The sequence below is a fragment of the Python bivittatus genome, unplaced genomic scaffold, assembly GCF_059951505.1.
Source record: "Python bivittatus isolate LINGU-HERP-01145 unplaced genomic scaffold, Pbiv_v1 ctg000610_np1212, whole genome shotgun sequence".
NCBI lineage: Eukaryota > Metazoa > Chordata > Lepidosauria > Squamata > Pythonidae > Python > Python bivittatus.
In genome coordinates this window covers 308490-322583 of record NW_028277088.1, presented here as the reverse complement: position 1 = coordinate 322583, position 14094 = coordinate 308490, and the positions used below count along the sequence as shown (strand labels likewise).

At 57.0% G+C, this 14094-nt stretch overlaps 1 protein-coding gene across 7 annotated transcripts; it reads left to right on the top strand.

Moving 5' to 3' along the window:
* The first annotated feature begins 278 nt into the window (after positions 1–278).
* LOC148214541 (uncharacterized) lies at positions 279–13323 on the top strand. Of its 7 annotated transcripts, none has more exons than XM_088150177.1 (4): positions 5522–5768; positions 7936–8084; positions 8333–10024; positions 11099–13323. In XM_088150177.1, exons 3-4 carry the CDS (start codon positions 9682–9684, stop codon positions 12394–12396), a joined length of 1641 nt encoding a protein of 546 aa, XP_088006303.1. In that variant the 5' UTR covers positions 5522–5768; positions 7936–8084; positions 8333–9681; the 3' UTR covers positions 12397–13323. The 7 variants fall into 7 exon arrangements, with proteins under 7 accessions (XP_088006302.1, XP_088006301.1, XP_088006303.1 ...); XM_088150180.1 differs by having other exon boundaries at positions 5524–5768; positions 7936–8994; positions 9904–10024; positions 11099–13320; XM_088150178.1 differs by lacking the exon at positions 5522–5768 and adding an exon at positions 5793–5929 and having other exon boundaries at positions 9904–10024; positions 11099–13318.
* The last annotated feature ends 771 nt before the right edge of the window (positions 13324–14094 follow it).

The following is a 14094-nucleotide window of genomic DNA, read 5'->3' as shown; positions in this document are numbered from 1 at the left end:
CAGAAGAACACCCTCCTTCTCTGCTTCTTCCCCAAATCCCGTCTCGGAGCCCTCCTGCAGCCCGTTTTTTCCCTGGCGCAGGCCCACCTGCTGGAGCCAAACTCAAAGACTTGGCGCTGAAAGCAGGCCCTGTTCATTTGCCCTCGGCTGGGCCTCTCCGAAATTTGCTAATGTTTAACCATTGTGGTGGACGGGGTGGCTCCCAGCCTCTGTCCCTGTCCCTGTCCCTGAGGGGTGCTTCTGCAAGAAAGGCACTTCATCCCCACAGCGTGAGATGGCTCCCAGCTGCCGTGGGGCTTAGCTGTCCCCTTGTGCCCATTTGGAAAACTCACCTACTCCAGGATTGCTGCTAAGGAGACACAGGTGGGTACCACGTTCCATATGGGAGAAGAGTCGCAAAGTCTTTCTCATCCCACTGCCGGCTTTCAGTTTGGGGATGAAAATATGGGAAGCCCTATTCTGAGAATAGGATTCTCTTACCTCTGTTATTCGAGATAACTCTCTGTTTGAGTTTCTGAACAGAGGGTTTAGGAGCCTTCCGCCAAATCTCAGCTTTGTTTTCTTTGAAATGGGTGTGGTTTTCAAGGGAAATAAATGTCCACTTTCCCCTTCCAGGAAAATAAACAAGCAAGCAAATAAACAAAGGACTTTAAAATGTTTGTTCTAACGAAATTCCGTAGTGATACTTTGGCCAAGCTCTCATGTTGCATTAAACCAGTTTGTTCTACAGAGGCCCGGGCTTTCGACTGCTGCTGCTGCTGAACGCCAGGTCAGTCAATAATAAGGCCCCCCTTATTCACGATCTTATTGGGGAGGAGCAGGCTGACCTGGCGGGCATCACCGAGACCTGGCTGGCACCAGAGGGGGGAGTAGCCCTCTCGGAACTGTGTCCAGCCAGGTTCAGGGTGTGGCACCAGCCGAGACCCCAGGGCAGGGGAGGGGGAGGGGGAGTGGTCATCAGGGAATCCCTGCTGGCCTTCAGGGGCCCTGCTCCACAAGTTGCTGGATGTGAGACCCTGTTCCTGAGGTTGGGCACACGGGATCAGTTGGGAGTGCTACTATTGTACCAGCCTCCCTGCTGCACAGCAGCCTCCCTGCCTGAGCTGCTGGAGGCCATCTCGGGCTTGGCAGTGGAGTTCCCCAGACTTATGGTCTTGGGGGACTTTAATCTGCCGTCCCTGGGGTTGGCCTCGGAGGCGGCTCGGGAGTTCATGGCTACCATGGCAGCCATGGGCCTATCCCAGGTCATCGATGGCCCGACCCGGGACAGTGGTCACACCCCAGATATGGTTTTCTTGTCGGAGCAGCGGCAGCGTGATCTGGTGGGGGATTTTATATTATCCCCCCTGTCATGGTCCGATCACTCCCTGGTGGCGGTGGGATTCTCCTATGCCGCCCCCCTCCGCAGGGAGGCGGGACCCATTCGAACGGTCCGCCCCTGGCGACTGATGGACCCGCACAGGTTCCAAAGGGAGCTGGGGGTTGTTCCCGAGGCCTTGCTGCACGGTCCAGTGGAGGCTCTGGCCGCAGCCTGGAACAAGGAGGCGGCCGGGGCCATGGACAGGATCGCGCCTGTGCGTCCTCTCTTGGCCCATCACCCCCGGTGCTCCCTGTGGTTCACGGAGGAGCTGAGGGAGTTGAAAAGGGCCAAGAGACGTCTAGAGCGCCGCTGGCGTAAAACTGGGGACGAATCAGACCGAATACGGGTTAGAGCTGCTATTAAGGCCTATCTAGTGGCGGTAAGGGCGGCGAAACGCCAACATTTCTCCGCTCTTATTGCATCCTCAGAGTGTCGCCCAGCAGCCCTGTTTAGGGTCACCCGGGCCCTCCTGGGAAAAGGGGGGGCGGAGGACTACTTGCAGGGTCGTGCAGAGGAATTTGGTGAACACCTGATGGACAAAATCGCTCAGATCCGCTCTCAGTTGGAAGCCAAGCGTGGAGCAGGTCCAGGGGAGTTGCCCAGGGAGCGTCCTTGCCCAGTTATCTGGGAACGGTTTGATCCTGTTGCCCCTGAGGAAGGGGACGGCGTCCTCGGGGCTGTCAGTGCGACCACCTGTGGTTTAGATCCTTGTCCCTCCTGGTTAGTTAAAGCTACCAAGGAGGTGACTTTAGGGTGGGTTCTGCCGGTGGTTAATTCATCCTTGCAGGAGGGGGTGTTTCCGAAGCCTTTTAAAGAGCCTTTGGTCCACCCACTCCTCAAGAAACCGTTGCTAGACCCCACCCTCCTGGACAATTTTCGTCCAGTCTCCCACCTTCCCTTTTTAGGAAAGGTGGTAGAAAAGGTGGTCGCGCGGCAGCTTCAGAGGATCCTGGAGGAAATGGATTATCTGGACCCCTATCAGTCAGGATTCAGGGCCAGTTATGGGACAGAAACAGCATTGGCCGCACTTTTAGATGATCTCTGGCGAGAGCGGGATGGGGGGAGTGCGTCCATCCTTGCTCTTCTTGACCTCTCGGCGGCTTTTGATACCATTGACCATGGTCTTCTTTGGGGTTGGCTGCAGGAGTTGGGGTTGGGTGGCACAATGCTGTGCTGGTTCAGCTCCTCTCTCCAAGGCCGAACCCAATCGGTGTTGATAGGGAGCGAGAAGTCCAGCCCCCGGCCCCTACTGTGTGGGGTGCCACAGGGGTCAGTACTTTCACCGCTCCTATTTAACATCTACATGAAACCGCTGGGTGAGATCATCCGGCACCATGGGGTGAAGTATCATCAGTATGCGGATGATACCCAACTATACATCTCCATCCCAGGTGCCTTAAGTGATGCTGTGACTGCCCTCTCGCGGTGCCTGGAGGCTGTGGGGGCCTGGATGGGGGACAACAGGCTTCAGCTGAACCCTGGTAAGACGGAGTGGCTGTGGATATGGGGAGCCTCAGGATCTAGGAGCTTGTCATCTTTGGTTCTTGACGGGGCTGCACTGCCCCAGACAGACCCGGTGCGTAATCTGGGGGTTCTCCTGGACTCACGACTCCTGCTCAAGGAGCAGGTGGCAATCGTGGCTAGGAGGGCCTTTGCACGACTTCGTGTCGTGCGGCAGTTACGCCCCTTCCTGGATCAGGAGGGCCTCCGCACGGTCACTCATGCCCTGGTCACCTCCGGGCTGGACTACTGTAATGCGCTCTACATGGGGCTACCCTTGAAGAGTATCCGGAAGCTACAGCTGGTACAGAATGCAGCGGCGCGGACAGTTCTCAATGCCCCTAGGAGGGCACGTATAATACCCCTGTTGCGTGAGCTGCATTGGTTGCCAGTTTGTTTCCGGGTCCAATTCAAGGTGTTGGTCATCACCTTTAAAGCCCTTCATGGCACGGGACCAGGTTATCTGAGGAACCGCCTCGCCCCGGTCACTTCAGCCCGTCCCACTCGGTCCAGCAGAAGGGGCAGGTTGCAGACCCCACCGGTCAGGGAATTCCGGTTGGTGGGGTCCAGGCAGAGGGCCTTTTCTGCTGCGGCGCCCGCCCTATGGAACATCCTGCCTCCCGAGGTCCAGTGTGCCCCCTCCCTCACGGCCTTCAGGATTAAAGAAGGCCTGGGGGCCGGAGGGGGGCCCGCACCTGTGGAGATGGCTGGTGGGGTGATGGGTTGTCCCCCCCCCAGCATCTTACAGGTTTTTTAGGGCTAAAATCATAGGAGGTTTTTAGGGCATTTTTAATATAGGTTTTTAAATTATTTATAGATGGTATCCATGTTTGGAGAGACCTGTTTTTTCTTCTTTTTTATTATTGTGAGCCGCCCAGAGTTACCCGTTGGGGGAGATGGGCGGCATACAAGTCTGAAAACAAACAAACAAACAAACAAACTATAGTTTGTTGAACAAGTCAACAAGTCAGCTGGGTTCTCACCCAAGACACAGCCATTACAAACTATTTACAAAGGACAATGATGGAGCTCACCCTTTGAACCAACCAGGCAAAGCAAATTATGATTTAGGGCGGGGCCCATGAGGCCGGGATACTACGGAGTAGCTCCACATGGGCTGGTTCTAAACAAGGAAATAAACCCTAACCCAAGAATAAGAACAAAGCGTCACATTTGCTCAAAGGCCCCCGGGGAGCATTTTGCAGCTTTGCATAACTTGTAAAAAGAAAATTGTTGCTGTAAAAAGGAGTCAGTAAACACCGTGATACGTGTCAGAGCTTCATTCGGAGAGGGCGTCCCTCGTGCTGAGACTTTTCAAGGTGCAGAGGAGCAAAGCAGGCCAGGACAAAGAGGGCCCCGCCCCGGCAGGAGTGGGGCGGCCTTAGTGGGGAGAAGATGTCTCTTCCCTGGTCCTCATCCAAACCCATCAGGAAAACCGGGAGGTTTTTCTCCACTTCTGGGGCAGTGCAGACCCCCATGGATTGCTCTGTACCGGGCTCATCCTTACACCCCCCCCAAATTCTGGAGGTGCCACCGCTGAGCATCAGTCGTGCAGGATTCTGCACTTTTGATGCAGAAACATGCCAAAACGGCAGTGCTGGCACGAAAGACAAACTGAAAGCCACGAAAAGAAACAGACCCAGCCTTGCCTGTGGAGGTGACCCGGCCCTGCCCACAGGGCAGCCGTTCCCCTCTCCCCCCAAACATTGCCTGTCTCCTGGCCACCCCCAAAGGGTCATCCACGCCGGATTCGATGGGCCTCTGGTCTCCACCCGCCGGGCACCTCTGTGGCTCAAGCAGGGGAAAGACGGCGCGTGGCTGGGGGTCCCATGCAGGTGGCTATTGGCAAGTGGGCCGTTTTAATCAGTGGTGGAGGTTGTCATCACAAAAATCAGAATTAAGCCGGAAGCGGGAAGGCCCGGGTTCAGGGTCAGCCTCAACACAAAAGTTGCCTGGGGGACTCCAGCCCGGCCTACCTCACAGGGCTGTTGTGGAAGAACTGGAAGAGAGATGTTTGCTGCCTGGAGCTCCTAGTGGGCTTGAAGTCCAACCATTAAAAATAATAAATAAAAACAGCGAGGAGCTTTCTCTTTCGCTGGTCTGGGGAAGGGCGGCAGGTTGTGCGATGCTGAAGTCCGTGCCGAAGGAAGTCTGGCTGAATTCAGGGCCAGCTCGGGGAAGTGGTGCGAAACATTTGGCTTCGCCTTTTTAAAATGAAAACTCCATCTTTTGAGAGAATAACCCTGAGCTGATTTTTTCTCTTTTGTTACGTTTTTAAACCAACAAGTCCCTATGTAAAATAAAGATCATCTTCATCGGGTCTTAGTTTGGTCTGAATGGGGCTGTCGTTTTATTGGCGCCCGAACTGTCCTCTCTCGTTTTCCGCATGGCTGTTTGAATGACGCGAACCGCCCGAGTCAGGGACGCGAGTTGGGCGGCCACGCGAATGGGACAAATAAGTGCGTGCATAAGGGCGGGCGATGCACAGACCGCTGAAGCACGGAAAAAATGCCCCGCTGGATTCCTTCCCGAAACGGACTATGCCGCGGACTTGTAGGCAGCGCCTCTTCTCGCGCTCTCGGCCCGGGACGGATGTGCTGAAGCGGCCGGGCTGGAAAGCGGGGCGGGGGCGGTGAGTCCCCGGCTGCCTGCGGTCCCTCCCCCGGCCCAGCCTCGCGGGGCAGCGGTGGCGGGGAAAGCGGGAGGCGGGCGGCTCGCTTCAGCAGTAAAGGCGACGGACGGGCAGCGGCGTCAGGGAGAAACCGCATCCCCGCGGCGCTGGCGCATCCCCAGCCCGTCTCCATGACCCGCGCGCGTCGCCCCGGAGCGCGGGAAGAGGACGCGGGGAAAGGCGTCGGCGGCGCGGCCCCTCGCCCGCCGGAGCAGCCCCGGGCAGGCGCGGGCGCCGGTAGGGTTAAAACGAGGGATCGCGCTTTCCAGAGAGGCGAAGGAAGTGGCCCGGGGGCGCGGACGCGGGGCCGCCATAGAGTTCGCACAAAGGGAGCCCGGGCGGGAGGCTCCTCTCCGCCGCCCGGATGCAGCGGGCCGGCCGGGGGGGGCGCTGCCGCGGTGAGCTGCGGGGCGGCGGGCGGGGGCGTCCCCGGGCGCGGGCAGTGCGGGGAGGGCGAGGCGCCGGCGCCTCCTGCCGCAGCCGCGGCCGGGTCGCGCGTCGGGCTGCGGCCCCCTCGGCGGCGCGGTGCCCGCGGGCGAGCGGCTCGGGCTACTGGCAGCGGCGCGCGGGGCAGAGGCGCAGGCGGCGGCCCCCAACCGGAGGCCCGTGGGCGCCGGGCGGGCAGAAAGCGCAGCTGCAGCCGCGCACGGCCCTCTCTGTCCTGCGGGCGCCCGCCGGCCGGCGTCGTCTGCAGCGGCGCCTCGCCTGCCCCCCTTGCCCGGGCACGCCGGCTCGCCCAGCCCGCGCGGCAGAGAGGCAGCGGGCGGGGGGCCCCCTCTGCCCCTCCGTCGCCCTGCGGGAGCCCCCCGGAGCTCGGGCCAGGCCGACTTCGGGCCTGCCAGCCGCAGCATGCCGCCCGGGCCGAAGACCGTGGCTCGCCGGTGCAGAGCCCGCCCCTCCCGCACCCCGGCTTTGCAGGCCGGAGCCCCGGTCAGATGGGCCGGAGGGGGGCACGGTCGAGGCCCCCGCCTCTCGGCAGCGCTGCGCCGGCAGATTTGCCGGCACAGCCGCAGCCGCTTCTCCGGGGTGGCGCGCGGGTTCAGCGGCATCTGAGTAAATCGGTACCGGGAAAAAAAGCTGGCAGTCCCCGCACGTGCCGCAAAGTTCTGCCCATTAATTTTTTTAAACGAATTAAAATCCTCCCCTCTTTCTGATTAACGAGCAGGAGAATTTTGTTCGGCCAATCAATCACCCCTTGTGGGTTAAGCTGCCCTCCCCCCAAATCACCCTTAAAAATATGCTCCTCATACCTCTCGTTGGTATCTGTGAAATTGCCAGAGGATAAAAGTTACTCCAGACTTTAGAAATGGCATGGGTCATTCTGCCACTGCGAATAGGATGCGGGGTTGTGGGGAGTTAAATGAAAAGCTGTTTTCTCAGGGTTGGCTGCTGCTTCTGCTGAAGCGCGAGTCCACAATGACCGAAGAACCACCCTGCAGCCTCCTGGGCTGCCCTTCCTTAAGAGGGCCTCCTGCCCCTGGCATCCGGGCTCTGGTGCCCCCGCTCTGATTCCGGGAGGGAGAAATCAGCCTTAAATCATCTCTACACTCAGACCCCTGCCCTGAAGCCCAGAAGGCAGCCTTGCTCTTTGCCCCGACAAAACCGGGCATGAAAATAATCTTGGGACAAAATGAAGAAAGGAAGGAAAACCTCTAGAGCAGTGTTTCTCAACCTTGGCCACTTGAAGACCTGTGGACTTCAACTCCCAGAATTCCCCAGCCAATTCCATGCTGGCTGGGGAATTCTGGGAGTTGAAGTCCACAGGTCTTCAAGTGGCCAAGGTTGAGAAACACTGCTCTAGAGTAAAATGGTGATGGTGAATTTGAAAGCCTCGCTTTTGAAGGCTGGCCGGACCCTATCCTGGGCTTTGCCAATCGTCTTAAATGATTTTAAATGCAGGTACAGGGAGTCCCACTTTAAGAACGAGTTCCGTTCCCAAGGTCTGTCCTTAAGTTGAATTTGTACGTAAGCCAGAACAGTATGATTGTGTCATATTGTATAAGGAGTATTGTGTAATGAACTCGAACCACTGTGCACGTAACTCGAATCTTTGGGTATTTAACTCAACTTTTACTACAGTAGTCTTCATTCTGAGCTATGGGTCGTCCCTAAACTGGGCATTCTTAACCCAGGGGCTCCCTGGAGTTGCAGAATTGCTTCACTAACTTTGCTATATAGAGAGTGGTATGGCTCTTTTCACGGGAGAGGTTGGCTCCTGGTTTATACAGCCCGAAGCATTCTGCTGAACCAGTTTGGGCTCCTGGCATGGCCTGTCTCCTCACACCGGGCCTCCGCCCTTTCTGGCAGGGCCTGTGGGTGTGAGCCAGCGCCACCCTGGACAGCTGTGGAAAAGGGGCTGGAAAACTCACCTTGTTTGAAATGGCTTTCTTTCCTGATTCCCCAGATACACCAGCACATGCACACACATGCCCGCCCCGGGCGATCGCCTGAGCTTCCCTTGTGCCCGGCACTCCTGGCCAGGAGGAGCTGGCATCCCACAGCCGTTTGGAACCAGCCAGAGCAAGAGGGATGGCGGACAGTCTCCTGACTCAGGTGGGGTGTTGGCAAACCCTTTTGCCCGAGTGAAGTGGGGGAGGGAATGGATTTACTGTAATGAGGCTGCTGGAACTAAGGCAGTTGGCCCGGGCAGAGCAGGTCCTGGCAGAAGGGAGTGTGGATCAAGGCTCCTCTCAGCTCCCTGTGTGAGGGCAGGCAAGCCTTTGCTTTACCCCGTGGCAAAGCAGGCAAGCCTTTGCTTTACCCCCCCTTTGCTTTAACCTCTGGGGCTTCCTGTTCTGCAGGTAACTTGGTGCCCTCCGCACAGGAACTCCTTCAGCTTCACCCACCCCATAGGACTCCTTCCAGGGCCTTTCTGGAAGAAGCAACTTTCGGGCTCCTGCTTCAACAGCTGTTTCTTGCCGTGCCAGTCTAGGGAATTCAGCCTTGTCCCTGCAGACGCCCACTTTCATCTGCTTTCAGAGGAAGCTGACCTGTTAGGAAACTGAGTGCACGGTTGGGAATGCTCTCTGTGGGGCAGGGATGTTTGCCAGGGGTGGTGGTGGTAAAAACGGTCAAGTTGGCCCTGCAACTGTGCGTCAAAGCCCTGTCCCTTTTTTAACCAGCATCATGGGGTAAATGTGGTGGCCATCTTGACTTTTTTGACCCTGCAGGTTCCCCTGGTTTATAGAAGGGGTCCTTCACTGGGTGGAAGAAGCCAAGGCCAAGTTGACTGGGGGGAACATGTGCAGGGCTCCGTTGCAGGTCAGAGCGGCTCTGCCTTTCAGGGCACGGGGCAGATGCCAAGAAGCCTGAACCGTAGGATTGTGTGGGGAAGCTTCTCTTACTCATCCCCACGTACCAGGGAGACGGGAAGGCCCCAGCAGTCTCCGTTTGGGGAAAAACTGTGTGCGAATCAGCTGCAGTCGTTTGGGTTACGCACATCGTCTGGAGGACAGAGCGCACAGTAAAGCACCCAGCTGGTTCAGCAAGCTCGCTTCAGCAGGCCAGCTAGCAGCTCATTCCCACGGCTAAGCTGGGATGGATTTTCTTTGGCTTAGCAGGTTGCATGAACTCAGCTTGTTGGGCACACGTAAGGGATGAGCTAATTCAGGGCCAAAGGAGAGCGTGTGGCACGCACCAGCCCGGGGCGGCCTCCGTGAGCCTGCCTTGAGAAGCCTTGTCCGAGATTGTTTTATCTTTAAGCAATTTATAAAATATAGAAGGAAGTGTCCGAGCCACTAATTCAAAACAGGAATGAGAATATAACATATCCCCGGGGTCTCCAAATCATTCCGTTCCCAGAAATAAACAGCTCAAACAGCCAGCCAGATGCCAGTGGGGACCTCCAGGTCTTCAGGGCCTCGGGGAAGAGCCAGTGGGGTCTTGGGGGACCGGGGAAGGCTGAGCCATGTGCCGTGGATCTCCTAGACATTCCGTAATAGCCAGGAGCTGAGCGTACTGACGGCAGCAATTCTGGTGGGTGGGCAGAAACAATTGGAGGAGTTGTCCGGCAGCTACCCTAGTCCTGGGCCACGTACCTGTGGCAAGAAGGCCTGGGAGACAGGCTTCCAAGGGCAGGTCTGTTGCCCCCTCGTTGGGGCCACTTTGCTCTGAGCATCTTCTGGGCCCTTGTGGATTATTGGACCCTAGAATGAAAACTCAGCTGGGTGGAGGGGCCGCCCTTCCTCCCTGGCTGGGGGGCTGTGGTAGCACTGGGGGGACATTTGCCCTGCCTGCTCCTTTTTCACACACCATTGCAGCCCCGTTAGGAGAAGCCAGCGTTTCATGTGCAGCTCGGCTCCAGGGGCCGGTCCCCTGGGACTCGGCAGGAAGCTGCAGGGGCCCCTTTGAGGCAACCTCTGTGTCTTTGCAGGTGACCTTTGAGGACGTGGCCGTGTCCTTCTCCCCCGAGGAGTGGGAACTGCTGCAGGACTGCGAGAGGGAGCTGCACTGGGTGGTGATGATGGAGAACTACCGGATGCTGATCTCCCTGGGTAACCCCCCTTTCCTTGCCCTGCTGACCAAGGGCTCTTCCTTTTCATAGCCCCTTTCTGAGGTCCTGCTTTCTGGCCCTCGGGGGCTTGAGGTCTACCCTGTTCTCAAGGGTCAGTCTCTGCTGCCTTCTGCAAGGCCATTCTTTAGGGCAGCGTTTCTCAACCTTGGCCACTTTAAGACGGGCGGACTTCAATTCCCAGAATTCCCCAGCCAGCATGGCTGGCTGGGGAATTCTGGGAGTTGAAGTCCACCCATCTTAAAGCCGCCAAGGTTGAGAAATATACTGCTTTAGGGGTTGAAAACGATGGTATCTCTTCCCCTTGGTCCCTTGACTGTAAACTCCTGTGAGAGTTTTGCAAAAGAAGCAGCATGCAAATGTATTCAGTAAATGAATAAATGTAAACATGCCACTGTTCCCCCCCCCCGGGACATCCCCACCCTGACCCTTCAGCTTCTGGTTGTGGGCTCGCTCTTGCCCTACTCAAAAGGGTTCTGTTCAAGAATGGTGTCTTGGTGGGGAGCTCCCCAGGCCTTGGATTAAAGCGGGTGGCGGCCCTGTGTGTGTGACCGTCTTTGGTTGCTTTTCTTACATTTATAGGGTTTTTTGGTTTTAATTGAACAGTATGATTGCTCTTGCTGTGCTCCATCCATACTTGTTGTCGAGTGGGGCGGCCTTAACACACATCTGAAATCAATCCATTGGTCCAGTTAGTGCCTCTCCCCAGGATCCTGATTAGTACTTGACTGCGTGTGTCATGTTTCATTGATTGCTTTTCGTTTTTTAACGAGGGCTAAAGTTGTGGTTGTCCGAGGTATGGAAGATTAGGCACCAAGTGGGCCATAACAGAGGATCCCCAAGCAGCTTGCGAGAGGTGCTTTTTTGGATCTGTGTGGGAAGGACACCGGCGACGGGCCCATCCTGCTAGCGCTGGGAGCGGCTCTCCAGAGTCCCAGGCCCAGAGCTACTCTCCGAAAGTTCAGGATCAGGGCTGAGCAGGGTATCCACAAGAAGCGCGAGGTCTTTCACAGAGCAGTGATTCATCCTCACTTTCTGCTCTGCTCTTATACTCCAGGAAACGATCTCTACCTTCTTTCCTCCAATGGGATGTTCTGGAACAGCTCAGACGACGAAAGCTCGAAGGAGCCAGCCCACGGAGCGCCTGAGATTTGGTCTCGTCAAAGCCCAAGGCGGCCCACAGACCACAAAGATGGCTTTGGGGGTGGAAAACAGGCCCCCGTTTTGGAGGCTGCCAGTCCGACGGGGATCCCCTACCCCTGTCCCCTTTGCGAGCAGAGCTTCCGTGGGAAGAAAGAGCTGGACCGACACCAGAGGAGTATTCACATGGGGGACAAGCCGCACGCCTGTGCCGTGTGCGGGAAAGCCTTCCGCGACAAGAGCGATCTCCGAGTCCACGAGCGGATCCACACAGGAGAGAAACCCTTCCCGTGTGACGTGTGCGGGAAATCTTTCCGTGAAAAAAGCAAGCTGATCGTCCACCAGAGGATCCATACTGGGGAGAAGCGCTGCGTGTGCCAGGAATGTGGGAAAAGCTTCAGAGACAAGCATTACTTGCGGGATCACCAGCGAATCCACGCAGGAGAGAGGCCCTACCACTGCCAGGACTGCGGGAGGAGCTTCCGGACGCGAAGCCATTTTACTCTCCACCAGCGAATCCACACGGGAGTGAAGCCGTACCTTTGCAACGAGTGCGGGAAAACCTTTGTGCAAAAAAGCAACTTGATAAGTCATCAGAGGATCCACACTGGAGAGAAACCCTTCCCATGTGAAGAGTGCGGGAAGACCTTTCGGGACAGGAAGACCCTTCGGTATCATCGGAGAATCCACATGGGCGAGAAGCCCTACCCATGCCAAGACTGTGGGAAGACGTTTCGGGACAAGAGCAGCCTCACCGTCCACCAGAACATCCACACTGGGGAGAAGCCCTTCGTCTGCTGGGAGTGCGGGAGGAGCTTCCGGGAAAAGATGTACCTGAAGGACCACCAGAGGATCCACACCGGGGAGAAGCCGTTCTCTTGCCAGGCGTGCGGGAAGACCTTTCGGGCCAAGAGGACCCTGACGTACCATGAGCGGATCCACACCGGAGAGAAGCCCTTCGCCTGCCTGGACTGCGGGAAGACGTTCCGAGGGAAGAGCAGCCTCACCGTCCACCAGAGGATCCACACGGGGGAAAAGCCCTTCCTGTGCTGGGTCTGCGGGAGGAGCTTCCGGGAGAAGGTCTACCTGAGGGAGCACCAGAAGACCCACCTGGAAGAGAAGCCCCACCCCTGCCGCGACTGCGAGAAAAGCTTCGTGCACAAGAGCCACCTGACCAGGCACCAGAAGTTCCACGGGCCCCCTTCCCCACATTGACTGGGGAACCTCTGGTGCCAGGTGGGATTTCTCTGGGGCCTGTAAGTTGGCACGGGAGGGAAGCCAGGAGGGCACCTGGGAACCGAGCTCCTTCGTCTCTCAGTCTCACCTCCCTAACCCGGACTCTTCGGCTCCCGTTATCTCATGCCAACGGTCACCTCGTCCAGTACCTTTGGACAACTGGTCAGGGAAGGTTTGTTGAAATATTGGTGCTTCTTAAGCTAATTCTATGACTCTTACCCGTTTCAGTAATAATAATTATCCTTTTTTTAAAAGTTGTATTTATAGCTTTTTTGATGGAGGGGGGAGGCTGTGCTGGGTGGGCTTGCTGTGGAGCGTCTTTTCATTGTAAACTGCCCTGTGAGTTTTTATTGGCTGGAAGTCGGCTTAGAGATTGGAGAAGTTAATAAAGTGTGTCCAGAAACGCCAGCAAAGTGTACTCACTCCTCTATGAATGGACCGGATTGCCTTTTAAATCTGCCTTCAGCCAGTAGCCATCACCCCGGAAGAGGAATCATAAAGGTCGTGCGTGTGCTGTCCATCCTGAATCTCTTGTCCATTTTAAGGGGTCACTCTAGCTTCTGTAACACAAGGGGAAAAATTGTCCCAAGTTTTCCAAACTAATCAAGACGCTGCTTTTTGTTCCAAATAAACCGCATCCTGTTTCATCCGGGGTTCACACATTATGTTAAGGTGTGATTCACTTAGCCATGGTTTGTTGAATGAATCATGGTGGGCTAAGTTTTAAAACATTAAGCCAAAAGAAAAGAAGCCACATTAGGGTTTAGAGGGATATCGGACATCAATCAGAGTCTTGCTCTGGAAGAACCCACAGTGATGTCATCATACCTGTCATGATGTCATTTGTGCAAATGATGTGACCAATTGCAGGCCGTTTGTGGCATCATTTGCACAAGAACGTTATGGTGGACGTGACATCGCTTGTTCCCCCTCTGCAGACCCCGGAACTCTCCTCCCCACCTTCTGCCCCCTCTCCGGCCTTTTGTACTCCACGTGTGGAGGCACCACAGATTTGTGTCGGAAGATTGTGACGTGGGCAGTTTTATTTCAGTTCCTCTCTGAAATGTGATCCTAGCCAGAGCGTTTACGCTTTGACCACCATCGCATCTTCGCGCCTGGGATCGGCCTTTCGGCAGAGGCCCGCTCTCAGCCGCTCCGCAGTGCGGGAGTTGTGGGGACTTGGGCTCCAGCAAGCCACGCTAGCGGCGCCGTCCCTTCCCATTTGGGGCCCGGGCTGCAGGCACCCTTTGTATCTTGGGGTTTCCTCGCCCCTCAGCTCTGGGCCGGGCCCTTCTGACTCTCTTCAGCCACGGGGAGCGCAAGGGGGCCCAAGCTGCCCCCCAGCTGGCAGCGACGGGGGAGGGGCCGTGGCCTTGCTGGGCACGGCTGGGCTGCAAATCGTGCGAACCAAGCGGGGGGGGGGAGTGGGCCGCCAGCATCGGATGAGGGGGAAACGGTGGTCCAGAAGGCTTCAGAGCCGCGCCCCGCAGCCTTGGCCGCTTGAAGGGGTGCGGACTCCAGCTCCCAGAATCCCCCAGCAGCCCCGCTTTAGAGGCAGGCTGGATTCAAACAACGCGCAGGCCCTTCGCCGGGGCGCCTTTGCCTCTTCGCTGAAAGCCCCGTTGCGGCCGCGGCGTCTCGGCCCTGCCCGGGGCCAGCGGCAGGAACTGGGCGGCT